The 21,698-nt window shown below is 43.6% G+C and overlaps 2 protein-coding genes across 2 annotated transcripts; one reads left to right on the top strand and one right to left on the bottom strand.

The window, feature by feature from the left end:
* The first annotated feature begins 8,492 nt into the window (after window positions 1-8,492).
* Window positions 8,493-9,654, top strand: LOC127336925 (uncharacterized). The gene has a single exon (XM_051363793.2). It carries the CDS (start codon window positions 8,552-8,554, stop codon window positions 9,392-9,394), a length of 843 nt encoding a protein of 280 aa, XP_051219753.1. The 5' UTR covers window positions 8,493-8,551; the 3' UTR covers window positions 9,395-9,654.
* A 2,394-nt stretch (window positions 9,655-12,048) lies between these two features.
* Window positions 12,049-16,761, bottom strand: LOC127336926 (uncharacterized). The gene is made up of 11 exons (XM_051363794.2): window positions 16,303-16,761; window positions 15,593-15,715; window positions 15,413-15,509; window positions 15,281-15,316; window positions 15,007-15,194; window positions 14,564-14,666; window positions 14,257-14,438; window positions 14,088-14,165; window positions 12,874-12,976; window positions 12,759-12,795; window positions 12,049-12,661 (listed from the first exon to the last, which is right to left on the bottom strand). Exons 1-11 carry the CDS (start codon window positions 16,650-16,652, stop codon window positions 12,234-12,236), a joined length of 1,725 nt encoding a protein of 574 aa, XP_051219754.1. The 5' UTR covers window positions 16,653-16,761; the 3' UTR covers window positions 12,049-12,233.
* Between the last annotated feature and the right edge of the window lie 4,937 nt (window positions 16,762-21,698).

Here is a 21,698-nt window from a genome sequence, read left to right as displayed (position 1 = left end):
AGGGGAATGCATCTTGTATTCGTTTGCCAATTGCGGGGTTGCCGGAGTGACAGCAACCTGAACCCCCGTTGGTATATCGATGCAGAAGGGATAGAAGGATCTCAAAGTTTAAGACTGTGGTTAGATTTGTTTTAATTACTTTCTTGTATTTGCGGATGCTTGCAAGGGGTTTAATCACAAGTATGTATTAGTCCTAGGAAGGGCGGTACATTAGCATAGGTTCACCCACACAACACTTATAAAAACAATGAAGATTAATCAACTATATGAAGCGAAAGCACTAGACTAAATTCCCGTATGTCCTCAAGAACGTTTGGTCATCATAAGTAAACAAACCGGCTTGTCCTTTGTGCTAAAAAGGATTGGGCCACTTGCTGCAATTATTACTCTCGCATTTTACTTACTTGTACTTTATTTATCTGTTATATCAAAACCCCCTGAATACTTGTCTGTAAGCATTTAGAGTGAATCCTTCATCGAAACTGCTTGTCAACACCTTCTGCTCCTCGTTGGGTTCGACACTCTTATTTATCAAAAGTACTACGATACACCCCTATACTTGTGGGTCATCAGTTAGCGCGGGCTTGAACTTGGGCGACATATGCCACTACATTGGCCCTTTCTTGGGCCGCAACAGCAAGCATGTTCTTGACATTGTCTCTAACATAGTTCTCTTCCTCGACTCCGCCGCCCACTCCTCCAGTGTTATCTCCTTCTTTGGCTTGACCAAACCGGGCACGTTGACCTTTATTGGGAGATCACGGCCGCCAACCAGAGCAGTGGCCACAGTGGAACAAGCTGTGGGCGTGACGTCGGGTACGATGTAAGGAAGGGGGACGTCATGGCCGCCATGGATCAAACTAGGCCATGGCTTTGCAGGAGGCGGTGGTTGGATGAGAGTGGATGAGGGAGTGTGGCTGGCTGGAGGATCAGAGGTGGAAAAAATAGCCACACAACGCGGCCATGCAAAGTGGACATACGGGCTATCTGTTCGACCACAAAGTCAGGCCAAATTTGGGCTAGGAATGTGCTGAAACGTACCAATCGGTGGGGCTTTGTCCGTTTGTGGGTCGCTGTTGGGGATCGCCTTTATGCCACACGGATAGGAACAGGTAGAATATGTTCATTTGCGGGCATCAGTTGTAGATGGCTTGAAGGTGATCAAGGCTTTGAGATCGAGCTTCCCACGAGATGCTCCTTTTCTCCTGTTTTAACCATATGAGGCAAAACTTTTACCTATTTCATTGATAAAGAAGAGATTAAGGGTTCACAATACAAGGAGAAAAAGGAGGCTCCAAAACACAATCCTCCCAAGCCATACCACTCCTTGATGAATCTTCAAATACGAAGGTGGTATGTACATTTGAACATGAGGTGCGCCACGTTCTCCGGCTCCTTCTTGCATAGTTCACAAAGACCGTAATTAGGGCATCCACGAGGAGGAAGGCGGTCCGCTACCCATACACGGTTTTGGAGGATCAACCACGCAAAAATAGCTCTTTGGAGGGGCCCCTTTAGACCTGATAACTACAAGAGTACATATCAGATGTAGCTAGTTTTGAAATAAGAGTATCGAACCACGAGAAGCTACTAGTCATGATCTTAATGCCCTTTGTTGCTATTTATCTAAAATCAATTAAAGCTGTCTCAAATCTCAAGCGATGGTTTTAATTTAAATGGGTTTTAAGGGTGCTTTTATAGAGTAAATAACTGAAATTAAAGAATGAAAGTACAACTAAAGATTATTGAACTGCAATAATACTAAAAGTGTTCTCGGGGGTTGTTGGTTCCACCTCTAATATTACCTAAGAACACAAACTATATAATCTGTATCTTAGCCCTCGTTGTATATGGAAAAGGCTCGAAGTTGGAATATGTATCTCATAACATATCTCGGAATAAACACCACAATGACCTTCGGCACCACCTATTGATCCATCACAATTAAGGGATTACCCCGTGGTTAGTTGTTATGCATTGCGAGTCCCTTCTTGTCCCCTTCTTCCGTACAATAATGTACACACAGTATGTCACTTCCTGCCGTATACACTATCGAACTTCCGAAGGTGGTTCCCTCCTATGGACCTTAGAAAGATGTTCCATGGTCAACTTTATGCAACATCACAAGAGAAAATTAACATACAATCATAGTACAAAGCTATAAATTATCTTCATTCATTATAATACTACTAGGGTTTCTCCATCTCCCCCAAGAACGGGGTGGACTACTCACACATGGAGACAATCAAGAACATCATCATAATCTTGCGAATGGAATAGGAATAACTATGTAAATTCAAGTACAAATCCACAATGGCAATGGAGATTACAATCTAATGGGATGGAAGGAATAAAGATGATGATTTCGTTGTGGAAGACGATGAACGTGATGATGCCTTGTCCTCCAATGATCCGGGTAGCAACTTGGATGATGCTCCTTCTTTATCCTCCTTCAGATCTCTTCTGGGACGTTGTTCTGGTGTTTCTGGTCGCGTACGTGCTTGGATCTCAGATCCGCCTGCGGGGGATGAAACTATTTGATGAGGCGGTGCTTCTGGTAGGTGGTATGGGGGGATGGTACTGACGGGCCTTGCCCGTACAGATGTCCGTTAAAGTTACTGGAAGTTTTCCTCGCATTGTCCTTTCTAATAGGTGCATAATTAAGTGCTAAAATGATTTCTATCACGTCAAAATGCAAAAAATGACAGTTTTTATTGATATTTCATCATCGACTTATTATTTCAAGATCATGTGTAGACAAGCATAAAAGGGCGCAGTAGCGAGGTGAAATATAAAAATCCTACTACTACTCAACGATAACTTAATGAAATAAAGATGTAGAAACATGGTAAAAATGCACTCATCAAGACCACACCAAGAATTTTGCAGTATTGGACAACATCAAACATGGGACGATATGGATATGCATCTTTTCTTACTAAAGCATACTTGGAGACCCAAGTACCCGGCTCAACTGGCCAACTCGGCATCTAAGGGCGTGTTTGTATACTCGCAACCTTTTTCTACATACGGGAGATCTTGTCACTGGATCCATGATTCAGTGGGCCAAGTCCAAATTGTGCATTTATTTGGTTGATAACAAAACAAATTTGGCCCACCTATGCACTTCGTTTGGCTGCCAAAAAATTTAATTTTTGTGTAGGAGATGGAAATTTTGGTTGTTTGGTTTCATACGTTGTGATGTTGTGGTAACCACTTCTCACAAGTGATGACATTACCACATACTACTATGAACTAACGGGTAGGCAGCATATGGAACTAATAGGCAACACTAAATTAACGATGTTTATCCCTATCTGCTAGCAAATAGCAGTTCGTCGACATGTTACCTAGCTATTATCGAATAGGACTTTACCACAAGTACTACTTACACACACATAAAGTTCACAGAACACAATGACATGGTGTTTCCTCATCAGTTTTTTCTTCACTTCTGAAAGGACATGGATGGCACCTAGTGGGGTGAATAGGAAGTTTAAAACTTTTACGATATTGGATTAACAAATGCGGAATAGAACTAGGGTTTAACTTATCAAGCACAAAACCTATATAACTAGGGTTTACCTATGTGCACCAACAACTTAAACAAAGAAAGACAAGCAACTATTTGATAGCAAGATATATAGCTTCAAGCTCGAAGACTATCACAAAATATAGTGCATAAGTAAAGAGTTCGGATACAGAAATAACTGAGGTGACGCGAAGACGAGATGTATCCTGAAGTTCACACTCTTGCGAGTGCTACTCTCTATTGGAGCAGTGTGGAGGCACAATGCTCCCCAAACACCACGAAGGCATTAATGTATTCTCCTCGTGCCTTCCCACCAAAAGGTAAGTCCATGATCCACTATGGAACCTTGAGGGTGGTCACCAAACCCGCACAAAGCTTGTTTTGAGGCTCCCAAGAAACCGCGACCAAGGCCTCACACTTGAGGAATCTTCAAAACTTAATTGGAAGCCCCAAAAATACCACAAAGATCACTAAGCCATCTACGGTCCAAATACCTAAGAGAAACATGCTCAGGGAACAAGCTCCCGAATAGATATCTCATGAACTTTCACCTCCATGTATCACAACGGAGAACTCAAACCAGTGCACCTAATGCAATGTCAAGAACACCACAAAGATGTTGATATCCTTCACTCTCAAATTCCAACAAAGCTATTGGAGGAAAATATAGGAAGAAAAAATAGGAGGAGGAACACGAAATTTCTCTCCGAGAACTAGATCTAGGGATTCCCTCACAAAGAGGGAAATTGATTGGTGGGATTGTAGATCTAAATCTCCTCTCTCTTTTCCTCAAATATGAGCAAGAATCATGTAGAGATTAGAGGGGGAGGAAGCTTGTGAAAGTGAACAATGGATTAGAGAGATTGGGGGCAGCTCACGACCCAGGGGGAAGGGGCCATTTATACCCCCAAAATGGAATATAACCATCGGAATAGGACCTAAAAACATCCTGCATCCGGACCTTTGAGCCGTTTTCAGACGACTCTGGCTGATCGGACAAATCCGGGCACAATTTTTGTGCACATTGAAATCTCTCCGGACCAACGGGCCGGACTGGTTCGGTCGTGGTCGAACCTTCCGGACATGCCCGACCACTCAGACTGTAGCGCAGGAACAAACCCAAAAATGGCATAACTTGAGCATCCAGATTCCGATTTTGATTATCTTGAGCTCGTTTCAAACTAGAAATGACATGATCATGCAGAGAACCATCATAGTCCAAAAGGGGAGGGTAAAACTAAATGATGAAAGAATATAACATATCTAAAAAAGGCAAACCGATAAAACCTCCAACATCGAAATGACAACAACTTGAGTTAGGAAACTTCAATTTGGGTGAAACCAATTTTTTTGGAAAGATGATGACAAGATCTACCCAACAAAGAGTGGAAATATTAAGAACAAGTGGGCAGATTTTGCACTAATTTACAGATTAAACCTTTCAATGTGAAGTACCGGCAAAACTCCAATATTGAAAATGCAACAAGTATTTCATGTGGAATCCGTTTTCGATGAACTAGAGTTTGTCATGAGAATACTCACAACATGTAAAAAACATATGGATAAGACCCAAATAAAAACCAAGAAAGATGATGCAAGTATGCAAAGGTTTGAGCTCTCTCTGAACAATATGATCGAGTTACCCAATCAAGAGCCCTCTTCATAGTACGGCAACTAACCTATAAACCGGTCTCCCAATTAAACCACGATACTGGTGAGAAAGAAACCCTATGAGGAACAAACCTTAACCTTGATCACTCCAGTTGAGCTCGATGATCCCGATCTTGACCGCAACAAGATGGAACGTCTTTCTTGAAAGTTCTTGCTTGATGAAGTATTGCGGATTGCCCCCCCCCCCCCCCCCCCATAATCCACTATGGGAGAGCTTCTTCTTCTTTGGCGCATCTTCACATATGGATGGAAAGCTTCAACCATATTATCTCTCCGATATGGCTCATTTTGAACTTGCACAACGTTTCTTCTTTCTTCCTCTTGTTGATATCTCGAACATACACATGATAGCTCAGTCAATCTTCTTCTTCAAGATATGCTTATAACTTGATCTTCTTCATTTTCTCCTTCTCAACATATGGTTCAAGCATTGCCTATGGATAATCCTACAATTGTAACTCAATGCAGACATTAGTCCATAGGAATTATCATTAATTAGCAAAACCACACATGGGGGCTCCATGCACTTTCAAATTCTATTATTTAGTTATTCACTTCCTCCTCTTCAGATCCTAATGTTGTCTTTGTTAGCCCACATAGCGTCAACCCACTTCTGCCTCTTGTTCTTCCAGGATTCGTTATCAGTAGCACCGACACCATGGCCAGCATCAAAATCGCCAATCCTCACATCATTCTCATCCGAGAAGAACTCTTCAACACCCCACCCCAAAACCCGGTTGTGCAAAATGCAACATGCAAGAACTAGCTTAACTTGTGTGGGGAAAAGATGGAATGACATCTGATCGAGGAATTGAATGCCCTCTTGATCGTCACTCTAAGGCTAAAGTGTCTCAGATTGAAAAGTTCATGGGCATTCTTGGGGAAGAACTTTGCAGGGAACTCATTCAGATGGTACCTTATTGACCTGAAGGGTGGGAGATTTCCAGGGTGATAAGCATATCTAGCAACAGCTAGGTAGAACTTACCCTTGGTGAATTTGTGGCCATGTGGTCTCTCCAAGCTATCAGCAAGAATGGATGCATTATGAGTTGATCCTTCCCATCCAGCTAACACACATGTGAATTTCATAGCAAAGTCAATAACGTCAAACATATTTTAACTGGTGTACTGCTTTCTCCCCTTGTATACATGAGCCAAATTTCCTGGCACTCTAGCAGTCACATAAGTATTGTCGATCGCCCCAACACAATCTTAACATGAACATGAAGAATTATTAGGCATCACTGCAATACAACCTTGCATTCCACAACAAGACAGAATTGCTCACCTCAAAATATGGAAACCATTGGTAGATATCCTTGATTTTGTGGGATGCGAGCAAATGTCGGCTTCATCATCTCTCCTCGGAGCTCTCTGATAGCATACATGACTTGCCTAAAGTAACAAAATATTGTCTCAGTTGACCTCTTCCATGTGTTGTGAATCACTCAAAATGTTTGGTTATGTCCAAGAACATGGAGGAACATTACCACTTGCTTCCCAATATAGGTGTTGATGGTATCTTGAAGCAACCCCTTTCCCGTAAATTATGCACAATGTGGTTAAATGTGGCTATCCTCATCCTAACCATGTTGATAGTTTCTACATCGTTGTTATTGTAGATGTAGTTCAGATTGGTTATCCGTTCTATGTCGCGCTCAAACATTGGACCATAGGTGATGGAGGATCTATAGTTGTGATTTCCGACGCGCTCTCTGGCGGATGAGAAGCATCCAGGCCTAAATCGCAGCTATGAGAGCGGTCACATTAAATAAAAAGCTTCAAATGCTCGACCTAAATACTTCATTCCGCATAAGTAATAGCTTAATCGGCCTGAAGTTTGAACATATTAAAGGAGATACATAATTAAAGATGGGGGCGCGAGTGGGTTATATGTGCTTACAGACGGAGACGACGGGAAAAGAGATTGCTGGAGACAAAGAGGATTTGCTGGTGCCGCAAATCTAGAAGACCCGCCGTCTGCTAAGGTGGAGCAGTGGCTGGCTGGATCTAAATCGTCGCCACCACCGTCTTTACTGCACGAGAGAAAATGCCAGAATGCAAACTACAGTGGTGGGGGGCGACTAAGAGAACGGTGAGGCTACTTTTTGTGCGTAAATGCGGAGTCAATTTTCCTATTGCCACCATCTCCATCCTTCTCCCCCGCGAACGACTTCCCTCTTTGTGTGCATGCCAACGCCTGTCCTAGCGAGAACGGTGGAACCGAGCTTTCTTCGGAGGACAGGCCAGAGACTGTGAATAACGGTTCGCAACCATACTGCTGATTTTTGCATCCGTAGAAGCCAGAAACAACTTCACGAGTATCCAAACACGCTCTAAGGGAGACATCTCATCTCACGGATAAAAGTAGCTGTGGTACGCGATATGAATTGCATATCCAAAAGATGACATGCATTAGCCTTTCCCTTGATAACTCGCCGGTACCTGAATGTCGAGATCTCTGATTGTGCCTGTGAGGCTGTGGCTATCAGACAACAGTATATACCTGAAGGTATGAAGTGACGGAGAAGCATTGGGATTGAAGTTATGCAGCATATCCTCAGAACTGAACGTCCTCGATTGCATCAGCTAGAGGCTAGAGTCGAGATCGAGATGATTGGACTATCGGACAGCTCCAAACGTAACACTGAAGAGATACAGCTTTTCTTTCTGAAGCAGACATGGGCGCCCAACTGGCAAACTCTGCATGTTAGCAAGGCATGTCACGATATTCTCATCGATGCACACGCAGGATTGGATCAGAAGGATGATTTCGTAAGCTACTCCCGCTCCGCTCTCAACTGCAACGAAACCACGATTTTTTTCATGTGCGGTTCAATTTCACCCGACGTTTCTGCTGCCTTGTTCCTGCTGAAAAGACAGACAGGTTGAACTGAACCAAGCCGCTAAGACGAACACAGTACCGAGATTACACTCGTAGTACTACACCACACATATCTAGCCCCTAATTCTAGGCCAATCCAGGAAGCAGCTAAGGTAGGGGATCGTCGCGTCGCGCTAGCAGCTAGCACCGCAATCATTCTCTCCCGGCGGACGCTGCCAAGCGCGAGTCACACGCCGCCGCGCCTATTTTGGCGGCTTCGGCGTCGCGCCAAGGCGGCCAGCAATGGCCTCCCCCCACCGTCTCAGCGCCTCCACGTGACCGGCCGGCCGCGTGCCATTGCCACCGCACACCAATGGCGCGCGCGCAATGATACCCATGCCCGCATCACATGCCAGTAGGCCAAGCCCCCGAGCTCGCCCGCCTATATAACACGCTAGATCGGAGACCTCCTGCCACAGAACACAGCACAGCACGTAGCGGACTCACGTAGTAAGCTCGAAGCAATGGAGTCCACCAAGGTCTCAGCGCTGCTGGTGCTCGCCATGCTCGCGTTCTCCTCCCCCATGGTGCTGGCGTGCGGCTCCGCCTCGTGCACCACCCCGTCCGGCGGCACCGGCACCACCATCCCGTCTGTCGGCGGCGTTGTTGGCACCGTCACCCCTGTCGTCGGCGGCGCCGTCCCTACAGTCGGCGGCGTCGCCTCTCCGGTTGTCGGCACCGTTACCGGAGCCGTCCCTACCGTAGGCGGCGTTGCATCTCCGGTCGTCGGCAAAGTCGGCGGCATGGTGACTCCTGTCGTGGGCGCCGTTGGCGGCATGGTCTCTCCGGTCGTAGGCACCGTCGGCGGTGCCGTCCCTACAGTCGGCGGCGTCGTCGGTACCGTCTCTCCGGTCGTCGGCACCGTCGGCGGTGCCGTCCCCACAGTCGGCGGCATCGTGGGCATCGTCGCTCCCATCATCGGCGGCGGGAGCCCCTCTCCCAAGCGCCACGGCGGACGCAAGGCCTGCCCGCCTTCTCCCCCGACGCCCACGCCGTCTCCCCCGACGCCCGCGCCGACTCCGCCCACGCCCACCCCTAGCCCCACGCCGTCCTCCGACACCTGCCCCATCGACACGTTGAAGCTGGGCGTGTGCCTCAGCATTCTCGGAAACGAGGTGCACATCGGCGACAGCAAGGTCAAGTGCTGCGCGCTCGTGCAGGGCGTCGCCGGCCTCACCGCCGCGGCGTGCCTCTGCACCGCCATCAAGGCCAAGGTGCTCGACCTCTCACTCTACGTGCCGCTCGCGCTCAGCCTGCTCGTCAACGACTGCGGCTGCGCCGTCCCGCCGGGCTACAAATGCGCCTAAGCCATCCCACCCCACATACCTACGCATGCATCCACTGCATAGTCAAGCCACCCACAAGTTTGAAACTACAGTATTAAGGTTGTTTGGTCGATGAAGCCACTTGCTTCCGGGTTGTTCATTTAGTACATTTATTTTATTTATTACCATTCCCAACATTTGGTTTGATATCCATCTTGTAAGATTTGTATATCCAGATCCTATGGAAACTGTCATTGTACGTTGTGTAACTATTTATCCAAATGTAATGCCATTTTTACTCATGGTTTTGCACTATGATCTCCAAAGTCATGGCGAATTTGTGTCGTACAAAAACATGAATCTGAACATTTTTTTTCACACGAAAACCACTTTAGCGGGATCGGTTTCCATGACTTAGCATAACGGAAAGGCAACCACACAAGCATCCTAGGTGCAAAGAAAAAGAACAAGGAAAGAAAAAAACACCGCCTACTGCTAGCGTACATGACTTCCACCACAAAGAGTTCAGGAAGCTAAAACTAGAGGCAGAAGCTAGAAGTTCACGAACAGGAGATAACAAAGCAAAACTCAAAACAAACACTTCATCTTGCGGAGAGAGCGATCAGTTGTCGCGTGTAGATCGATCCGTTGAGGTACCAGGACTAGAGGAGGACGTGTCTCACGCACCGCCATGGCAACAGTAGCAAGTGATTCTGCGCCAGCTCGAAGTGCAACCTGATCTGCATCATTATTTAAAGCTGCCCAATATTTTATAAACACAACAAAGTAGCAGATTAGATCAATATGGGATTTGATAAGCTTCCCATCGAACCAAGCTTTGTTGCGCGTTTTCCAGATTGCCCAACAGATAGCAGGTATGCCGACAATCTGGACGTTGCGCAGGGATATGTTGAGGGAACCACCAAAAGAACTGGGAGGAGGCAGGTCTATCTGTTGCACCAATGGATTTGGCCACACAGCAGCTCCATACGTACTTAGCTGCATCACAAGTGAATCGTTACGAAATTGGCATTTCGTGTTTCTCGACCAGTTTCTTCTCACCATGTTATCTTTAGTGACAATGGCATTATGTTAAATCAGCCAGAGCCAGATTTTGATTTTTAGAGGGATTTTAGCTTTCCGCAGGTGCCTAAAGGATATGTCTACTCAATTGCTGCAAAGTTGTTTGTATAGGGATCTCACAGAGAAAGCCCCATCTTTAGTCCATCTCCACACAAGTTTATCTGGATTTGAATTTAGATGAATGGAGCTCGGAATTCTATGCAAACCATTCATCTGGATCAGTAGACAATCTTCTTCTGAAAGTAAAATTCCAGTCTCTGGAAGCTGCATCAGCAACAGACGACCTTGCTCATTACAAATATCAAAAAGATCTTGAAAATTGTCCTTGGGAGGTGTAAACCCACAACAGGAGTCACCCCAGAAATGAGTTCTTTTTTCATTTCACACAGCCATTTTCCTGCCATTGATATAAATATTTTTTATATAAAGCATAAATATCTTTGATATGAATCATGTCAGCCCATAGAGCAGAATCTAGAAAACACACAGGAGTTGGAGAGGTATTTTCTCCACATAAACATATATTGACAACAGAGAACGTGGATCCAAAAAATCTGCCAACTAGAGCATTAAGTGGTACGTTGTACAACTATCTCGAACTATTTATCCAAATGTTTTATGCCATTCTTCAAACAAGAACACATTGCTCGTTCTCTTACTGATGGTTGCAATACAGATACGGTTTCAAAAGTTGTGAGGAATGTGGTACGAAAACTTCCATGGCGAAGGACGATTTTTTTAAGGTCGGGCGAACTCTAACACATAAAAACAGTTGATGCAAAAAAAAAGACTTCGAATCTGAAATTTTAGTCTGAGACGCACACCTTTTCTTCTAAGCTATAAGATGCGTTAGGAGATGGTAAATGAAACAAAATAAATTTAGTAGTTGCCTCACATGTTCAGTTGACAATATAGCATGTATTTCAGCTATTTATGCGATAACATACTACACACTCGTCACTCGCTACTGAAAGAACTCATGTAATATTTTTCTTAAGCAACTTCGATCTAAGCACGGAACCTTATAACATAATGGACTAAACGCATCTACCCCACCCTTGGCCCTTATGTGCAGATAAGAGAAAGATTTACATTGTCAGCTAAACACCACAAGATCCCAAGTTTCAAACTGAGTGGTTATCGCAAGAGAATGAATAAAATACAATACCAGAAGGACGAGAGAACATGACTAAATGAGAAGCGTCCCGCCCGCCGCCTGGCCAGTCGCAGCTCGCCTGCACGCCACCGTTCAGCCGATGAAGGGCAGCCTAGGCGACGCAACACGGCCCAGCAGCTATTTTAGGGTTTTTTTTTATTTCCTTTACTCATAATCAAACGAGCTAGATCAAAATACGTATACATACTCGAGAAATCGCCCAGAATTGAGGTAGGGCGGCGGCCCGACCTCGCCCTACCGAGAGCCTCGCCACTACTCCACGAATCTGAAACGAATACTCCCAGCAAAGAATGTAGTTCGGAAAATCTCATTTGCCAACTAGAGATAACAAAGGATGGGTGTAGCATTTTGCAACCCATGAAAAATATGCAGTGGCATTCATCCCTAAAATTTTCTACAGATTTAATATGCACAGGAGAACTCGCACACAAAATAATGAGCTGTGATGAGAAATTCCTTCCACCACTAAGGTTATGAGTTTCCGGGTGTCACTCACAAAAGTAGCATCCACATTCATATGTACAAAGTGAACTTCTACCAAGTAATCAAACTCTCAGTTTGAGGCTACGCTATGATCTCACACCTTTAGCTTTTAAGTTTCAAGATGCATATATTTGCACATCAAGAGCTAGCAGCAGACTCCAGCAAGCTCAAGTACTCTGCTATAGCCTGCCCTTCGTTGCCAACATCAATGTCATAGTCATCCAGGGCATCCCCGGTCAGCTCGTTGGCGAGCTCATTTTCCATCACTACATCACGGTTTGGACGTTCATCATGGCTTGCACTTGCTTCTTCCTCGTTCACATCTGCTTCATCGATCATCGCTTCATCATGGTTCCCAGCTTCTCCATTGTTGTTCACAGCTTCTTCATTATTCACTAACTGCTCCTGATGGCCATCAGCAACGTTCAAATCTTCTTCATTATTCACTAGCTGTTCCTGATCCCCTTCAGTAGCATTCAAATCTGGGACAAGTGGCGGGGGGTTAACCACCCCCGAAGCAGTCACAGCGGCAGCAGCCCTTGCTCTTGATGATCCTGCACCCAAGACTAACAGGAAAAAGGGAACAAAGTGGGGTGTAAGTCCATTGTTTTGCAGCCACACAATTTCAAAGAGCAACAACGAATGACTTCAATCCATACGTACCATGAGATGGTCGTTTCCTCCTTGACTGAATTTTACTCTACAGTGAAAATGAAAATATATGTGTTAACAACTGCAGAGCATTTTTCTAGGATAGGAGTAAGAAAATAACACATACTTGTAGGACACAGTTCTTCTCAGGATCTGTCAAAAGATCTAATGCTTTTTCAGCATCATTTTCATTTATGCGGAGTGCCTCTGCAGCAAGATACTTCTCAAACCTTGAAAATTGAAACAAACTAACCAGTTACAAATAGAACAAATATCATAACAAATGTGGTAATATAATATAGTTTTGCTGCCGCCATGCACAAGTGGCTACAATTTATTTTGCTTATAAATCTAACGTTTAACAGGGAGGTAAATATACATTTGTTTCTTTATTTCCTCGATTCCCACAAACACAACAAAATGAAATATCATGTCAAGAGCAGACTTCTCATGAATCATCATATAAAGTTTTCTGTAACGCCATCTCCACAAGACAACTAAAGAGATACTGAACTATACTCCTCTAAATGATAGTAATGCGTGGGTTGCTCATAATAGGTGTCCCAGACTAGTTTCCAAAGATTGGTTCATAAAATGGGTCACTGTTAAGAATGCTCACTTCCATGCTTTCAAAAGTTCTGACAAAATGTATTCGTGTGTATTGTTGGATTTCGTGTGAATCTGCAAAAATTGGTGCAAAATAAATCTATTTATGTGCTACACAAAATTACTATCTCTAGTAGTTTTAAGGCCCTGGTGCATTTACTTTTTGTTTGCCCAAAATTGGTAGGTTTACACTCATTCTAAAATTGCACTCCTACAAAAAAAAGTAAAAAAATCATAACTTATAAGTATTTCTTCATCACTAACATTTGTCTCTAAGAAATATTTTGTTAAGCTGATTGTGAATTAATTTAAGATGAGTTTTTGACAATGTGGTAAACAAAACTTTGGATTGTGAACTTGTGGTGGCATATTAAAAGAATTATTTTATTATTTTTACATAGTACTAGCTGACTGTGAGTCTCTACTTTGGGCTTGAATCCTTTCACTGGAAAGGGTAAAGAGTCTGTACAACCTAGTGTGAAACTGAACATTGATCCCAAAGCACAGTGTAATAAAGCCAGACTGGTCATCAGGTATCTGATTCTACAAATGTTAGACTATCAGGATTTCATGGTATAATCCACATCTAGTACTCCCCCCATCTCATAATATAGGATGTCATTGTTATTACAACCAATATGCTCCTAGATTGGTTGTAATAACCTCTTATATTATGTGATGTAGGGGAGTAATAAAATACTTCCAATTAATATAATAAGATCAAAACACTCTTACCCAATAGTAGTCAAGCTTTTCAACTTCTGCATATCAACTCCCTTGTTCATGGGAGTTTTACCATATTTCATTTGTTCCCTAGGATAACAACAAACAAAGTGTGCACAAATCAGCTAACAAGGAAAAGGATACATAGAAGAGAAACAAAGCCTCTTGATGAGAAGCTTACAAGATCTCTCTTTGCGTCTCTTGGTCCTGCTTCCTTCTAAGAATTTTCTTTTCACGCTCCTCACATAAGAGAGCGACAGAAGCTTGAATATCATAGCCAGTCATCTTTAGTGCTCTTTTTGAAGAGCGTTCCTCGTAGCCCATTTCCATTAACATAGTCATAGCTTCATCTGGTACTTGCAGCTAAGATGACGCGTATTTAGCAAAAAAAAATCTAACATTTAGGAACAGCTCATGCTGTGGTACTAAGGTTAAGGTCCAGAGTACTATACAATAAGCTAGAAAATAATGACAGCCAGCATATATACCTGCATGAATTTAGATTGTGCCGAGCTGAGAGAGTCACGTGCCTTTTCAGTATGGCCATTATAATATGCTACCACTCCTTCCAACAGCTCCAGCCTTACATAGCTATAATACAGGGAAAAGATTTCATACATCAGGAAACAATGGAAGTCAAAGCTAGAATGCTCAACAGGTCTAACTCTTGGAGAGCCACCACTAGAACATGTTATAAGAGTAAAGCTTTTGTTAATGAAAAATCCACAAAGATCAAACAGAGATGTACATCACATCCAGAATGACACATTGCGGGAATCGCCAGTTGATTTTACTGTGAGCGCCTCCTGTAACTATTCAGTTCTTTTTTCTTGCTACGTGTACCAATTAGTCCTCAATTTCTCAATCAAAATACCCACTATCTCTCCAAACAACCGTATAGTAAAAGAGAGAGGTAAAGACATAGTCTTACATAGCGAGATCTGCATGACGAGCAGCCTGGAGTAACCTGAAGCGAGTTGAATCTTTACCATGGGAACGTTCAAATCCTAACCTCGCTTTATTTAGGCGAGCCCCTGCAACTTCTAACCGTGATACATCACGAAGCATAAAGTAACACCAGACTATATCCAGTTGAAGCATTGGCACATTATCAACTCTCTGCAGAATGACGAATGGAGTGTAAGAAAAATAGTTGCAGCACTCTGTTTGACACAGGTAACAGATAATCTCATGGTTCAAGTTACCTCAATGAGTTTAGGGTCACAAAGGGAAAAGGCTTCCTGGTAAACACACAACAGAAGGATCAGTCAATATACAGCTATTTGGAAGCTTCACATGATTCGTACACTAGGAAAAAATCACATAAGGAAGCATACCTCAGCCATCATCAACACATCCAGTGCCTCCTTATAATTGTCCTTCTTGATAAGAATTTTGGCTTTTTGGTGAAGCATTAGAGCCATCTTCAGAGCCCTAGAGATAATAGGGTCATACAAGATGAGTTAATTAGCATAAACAATACAGCAAAAGCCCCAATTATTAGCTTAATATATTACTTGATATCATCTGTAGATCCAAACATCACTTTCTGCCCACTCTGATCCTCGAGATCTAGATTGAAATCTTCTTCAGGGAAGGAACCATCTGAATGCCTTTGGGACAATGATTTTGCAGCTTCCCTACAAACCATAAAATTGGTAAATTGAGTTAAACACATGTCAGTTCCTACAGGATTCGTTCGAGGTAGCTTAGGGCTGAACCCTAACTCAGTACACACGATCCCCATATTCAATCAAGGAACACAACTAAATAAGATCCCTTCAGCTTCAGTAGGAGTTCTATACTTCTATGTAGTACACCTAATTTTCTTCGATTACTGAATCACTAAATTTTCCGAATCACGAACTGCACATTGTGGTCGATTACGGAGAAATAGACTGTGCTAGTCAAGGGTAAATCATGATCGAATTAACAATAATATGTGCCTCCTCCCTGTGGAAGCAAACCCTATTGACTAGGGTATACTTGACTTGCCACGAGAGTCAATGCCCTAAGCAGGGACAGTGGGATTTTGCTTATGCTTGCGCAGTTGAGAATTTGTAACAGGACAGTAACATCGGGGTCCCCAATTTTAGACAGGGAAGTGAAATCCTGCTGCAAAGACTGCAAATTTTTTCCGCCGGAAACAGGGGAACAGAAATCTCGAAATCCAAAAAGGCCATCGGGATTCTAACGAAGAGGATCGAGAGCTCGAATCGATTCTCACCAGAGCCTGACGAGCCTAGCGGCGTGCTCCTCCTCGGCCGCCGCTGCGGCGGCCTCGGCGGCGATGGCCTTGCCGCGATCGGGGGAGGCGAGGTTGGAGAGCACCTTGGAGTTGCTCTTGAGTCCGGCCTGCTGCAGCGAGGTGGCGGGGTCGTCCTTGAGCACGCGGCCGCCGAAGATGAGGCCGATGCGCTCGGGCTCCACGTCCCCGGCCCGCCGCGCCACTTCCGCCCGCAGCATCGGCACCGTCCAGGCGCCCAATTCCACCTCCAGGGGGCCGGCCCACGCACCGACTACGCGAATCTTCTCTGCCGCCGCGGGTGCCGCCGCCGGGACCTCGCCGGACGCCATCGGATGATCAGGGTTGGGGTTTTTGGGTCGGGTTGGGAGTGGTTTGGTAGTTTTGGTGTTGGTTTTTTGTTTTGGGGTTTGTTGCGGGGCTTGCAGATAGGAACAGAAATAACCAACGAGTTGTTTATGTAGACTCGTTTGATTCGACTTCTACGAGTAGTATATTTGCGTCGGTATATCCTCCGGATTTCGGGGTGTTTTGAGTGAGGGTTGATTTGTAATTTCGTAATTTTGGATGGAATTCACAGCTTTCGACGGTTATTGTTTTTTTTTTTACTCTACCTTTTGCCAAGTCTAGAAGCCATACATACCAAGTCTGAGCCTTGCGAGAAGACCCTTGTCAAAAATAAAAAATAAATAAAACTACAAACGCTCCCAACGAAGATTCATCACTGTCTATGACTTCCATTAGCCGATGGCACACCCTGAAACAACCTCGATGCCCCACCTACTCCACAACCCTAGAGCCTAGGAGTTTTGCAAGTGTGAGAGAGAAGTGAGACACCAATGATAATAAATGTAGCACACAACGTAAACCAGGACAAGATGCGGAAACTTGATCCACCCCCATGTCGAAATTGAAGGGCCACCATGAGAACTTACTGAGGAGGCTACAAGGTCACCATAAACCAAGGAGCATTGTGGTTGATAACTCTCCCTCATAGCTCGATAGATACAATCTAGAGAAGTCAACCCTCACCTTTCCCCGCGACGATGCCTCGGGGCCACACTGTCACTGATAGAGCCAAAATCAATCATTCCAACATGATGTTTACTCCACTATCTAGATGAATGACAAAAGGAGACCGAAACCTAACAAAATAGAGAAGGCATCTCTCCTCAATCGGTTGTGGATCCGTCTACTAGATAAAGAGGCTGACGGAATCAGCCAACAAAGATAAGAATTATGCGACAAGTAGGAAATATTTGGAGGGGATAGCTTTTGAATCAAAAAAAAATCATAATATTTTCAGTGCACATAATAATTTGAGAGTTTAGGCAAACTCATAAGATGCATTTAGCACATAAATCGTTACTACATTATCTCTAGGATTTATCAATGCTTAATTCCTCACTATATGATGTATTTAGTTTCGTGAAGATAAAGATTTGACCAACAATTAATTCATACATCCATATAAAATTGATGTGACATAAAGTGATGTCGTTAGATTCATACTCATTACTCAAGCATATGTATACCCAAAAATAAGAATTTGCATCATATAAACCATATATTAAGTCGGAGTTACTATTAGTAAACATCTTGTCTTATAAAACTTAACACATCCTAGATTGAGGGTTGGAAGAAACAACTATTATGGCACTAACTTATTTACTTGGTAGGTAAGAAAAACCTATGTTTTGTTATGTTTTTTTTTGGAATAATCACCTAGGATGTTTATACTATTTTAAAAGGGTGTCAACAGACCATGAGCTCGGGCACCCTTACGAGTGGACATTGGTAAGGATACATAAGATGTTCCAACATTAAGAAAAAGGGAGAAATAGGAAAGAGTCAAGATTCTCCAAGAGCATAGCTAGTGGTGTAAACCCTCGCGGACACACGTTTAAGTTACTTGGGGTTGGGTTAAAGACAGTAAAAAGAGGGGTCTCCTCACCAAACCTTGTGCGCCTGCCTCACCCCGAGGTAGCCACCAAGGTTTTCATATCAATCGTGAAGCTCATATGGGTGGCAGAAGCAAGTGGAAGAACTTTGGTCATCCCCTAAAATCAATGAAAAAAGGTGGATCGCTTCATGTAGTCACCCATAATGATTCTTCTCAATCTTTAGTTCATGGCCTATTCGACATAGAAGGTGATATAGTGCAATATTTATTGAAAATAAAAATTGCATTCATGTTGAGATAACCAGGAGGCACGGTTCTTCGATTCATTGGCCCTCTGTTGGTTCTGCTACCCGGACCCCAGCCGGGGCTTTAATCATTCCCAGTGATTCGGTGCAGACGTTGTACTTAAGGCTAGAGGGTAAATCAGTGGTTACAATATCCTTGAAGTAAATTTCTTTTGGAATCTGGAAAAAGAGAGTAACAGCTGCTGAAGGTGATATTTTAGGATCGATTCATCAGGTAGGATGAAATGAGAGAAAGGGAGATGCTGCCTCGACATCTGTTTGTCCGCGGTAAGAGTAATGTGCCCTAAACCATAAGTTGGAGTATGTCCTCTCGGACAACCGATGGTTCTTCGATTCCTTGGCCCTCTGTTGGTTCTGCTACCCGGACCCCAGCCGGGGCTTTAATCATTCCCAGTGATTCGGTGCAGACGATGTACTTAAGGCTAGAGGGTAAATCAGTGGTTAACGCCATGTTAGATGTTTCGAGTTTTTCCAAGGAATGGTGGGGGAGGCTATATTGACTTCGTGTCATGTCCTAAACCGTATTCCAACAAAGAATAAAGAGATTACCCCATATGAGGAATGTGAAAAGAAAAGACCAACACTCTCCTACCTACGAACTTGGGGTTGTTTGGCTAAAGTGAATTCGCCAATCAACAAGAAGCGAAAGCTAGCTTGGACCAAAAACCGTGGACTGTGTCTTTATTGGCTATGCTGCCCATAGCATTGCTTATAGATTTCTTGTGGTGAAATCTGGAGTGGACGACATGAATGTCGGCACCATCTTTGAGTCAAGAGATGCTAGATTCTTTGATGATATATTTCCTATGAGAGATATGCACGTTATGTCTAGTTGGGAATCTGATCCAATTCATGAAACTCCTATGGAGTTTAGCGAATCTGATGATGAGAGTTCAGATTCTAATGAAGATGACAATGAAGCTCCCACAAGGAGCAAGAGACAAAGGACTGCAAAGTATTTTGGTAATGACTTCATTGTGTATCTTTTGGATGATACTCCCACTACCGTTTCAGAAGCTCTCGCATCTCCTGATGTAGACTACTGGAAGGAAGCGGTTCAAAGCGAGATGGATTCCGTCTTGGCTAATGGAACGTGGGAGTTAACTGAGCGTTCTTATGGGTGCAAACCTGTAGGATGTAAATGGGTATTTAAGAAGAAGCTTCGAGCTGATGGTACTATTGGAAAATATAAAGGTCGGCTTGTAGCCAAAGGCTATACCCAAAAGGAAGTCGAAGATTTATTCTATACCTACTCACCTGTAGCGAGATTGACCACAATTCGAGTACTACTATCATTGACTACCTCACACGGTCTTCTCATTCATTAAATGGACGTTAAGACGACTTTATTAAATGGAGAGTTGGACGAAGAAATTTACATGGAATATCCTGATGGTTTCATACTAGAAGGTCAAGAAAGAAAGGTGTGTAAATTAAAGAAAGCTCTGTATGGTCTCAAACAAGCGCCCAAACAATGGCATGAGAAGTTTGAAAGAACTTTGACATCTGTGGGCTTTGTTGTTAATGAAGCCAAAAAATGTGTGTACTACCGCCATGGTGGGGGTGAGGGAGTTGTCCTATGCTTGTATGTGGATGACATACTGATTCTTGGGACAAATCTCGAAGTGATTGAGGAGGTCAAAACCTTCTTATCTCAGTGTTTCGAGATGAAAGATCTTGGAGAAGTTATATTATATTAAACATCAAGTTATTGAGAGATGAGAACAATGGGATTACACTTGTGCAATCTCATTATGTTGAGAAGGTATTGAGCAGATTTGGCTATGCTGATTGCAAATCTTCTACCACACCTTATAATCCTATTGTCTTTCTTCGAAAGAATTAAAAGGCAACTAGAGATCAATTGAGATACTCTTAAATAATTGGTTCACTCATGTATTTAGCTTGCGCTACGAGGCCTGATATCTCGTTTGCTGTATGCAAACTTATCCAGTTTGTGGCCAACCCGGGAGATGATCATTGGCATGCTCTTGAGAGAGTGATGCGATATTTAACGTGAACCATGAGTTATGGAATTCATTATACTGAGAATCCAAGAGGACTTGAAGGGTATAGGGATTCCAATTGGATTTCAGATACTAAGATGAAGGCCACAAGTGAATATGTTTTCACTCTTGGTGGTGGCGCTATTTCCTGAAAGTCTTGCAAGCAGACCATCTTAACGAGGTCAGCTATGAAAGCAGGACTCACATCATTACATACAGCTACTGTCGAAGCGGAATGGCTTTGTGAGCTCTTGATGGACTTGCCTATGGTTGAAAAACAAATATCGGCCATCCGCATGAACTGTGATAATCAAATTGTGATTATCAAGGCGAAAAACTCTAAGGATAATATGAAAAGTTCCAAACATACTAAGAGGAGATTGAAGTCTGTCAGAAAACTGAAAAACTCCGGAGTGATAGCATTGGATTATGTTCAAAATGCTAAGAATCTGGCAGATCCTTTTACAAAAGGACTACCAAGAAACATAATAGACCTTACATCGAGGGAGATGGGTTTGAGTCCCACGTGAGTTGCCGAGGGGGTAACCCAACCTATGTGATCGGAGATCCCGTGAACTTGGACTTGGGAAAACAAACCAGAGCAACTGAGTTGAGAGAAAATTTAATACTCCCACTCCGCTACAGATGCAATTCTCTCATAGTTACTGTAAGGCAGGTTGACAATGTCTTAATGTGTTATGTGCAGCTCTAGATGAGCGAAGACGCTGTCCTACAGAGCGATCTTTAAAGAACACACCTATATGAGTGACACTGCTGGTCACAGTGTGGGAGATTTGGGCGAATCTCTAGTAAGCTCATGAAGGGCCGAGGAGTATGACTTATAAGCTCCACCCGAGGGGAAGGCTATGGTAGCCCAGTACCGTGCCGGCATTGAGTGGAACTTGCTGCACAAGGCTGACAATTCAACGCATAGTCCTTTGTTCAGTTGCAGTCAAGCTTATCTCCTTACCTAGGTGGAAGTTTAACTTAACAGTCTCCACTAAAGTGCAGGTATATTATACAGTGAATGAAACTAATGTGTCATATGATGTGCATATGAGATCTGGTGGGGGATGTTGAATATATATGGGCTGCAGCCTAGTAAGGCAGCTCATGTAGTCTACAACTCCTGAAATCTCAAGGCCCATCACGTTGGCAGCTTGG

The sequence above is a fragment of the Lolium perenne genome, chromosome 2, assembly GCF_019359855.2.
Source record: "Lolium perenne isolate Kyuss_39 chromosome 2, Kyuss_2.0, whole genome shotgun sequence".
Taxonomy (NCBI): Eukaryota; Viridiplantae; Streptophyta; class Magnoliopsida; order Poales; family Poaceae; genus Lolium; species Lolium perenne.
The sequence above is the reverse complement of the archived record's forward strand: the minus strand, read 5'-3'. Positions and strand labels throughout refer to the sequence as shown.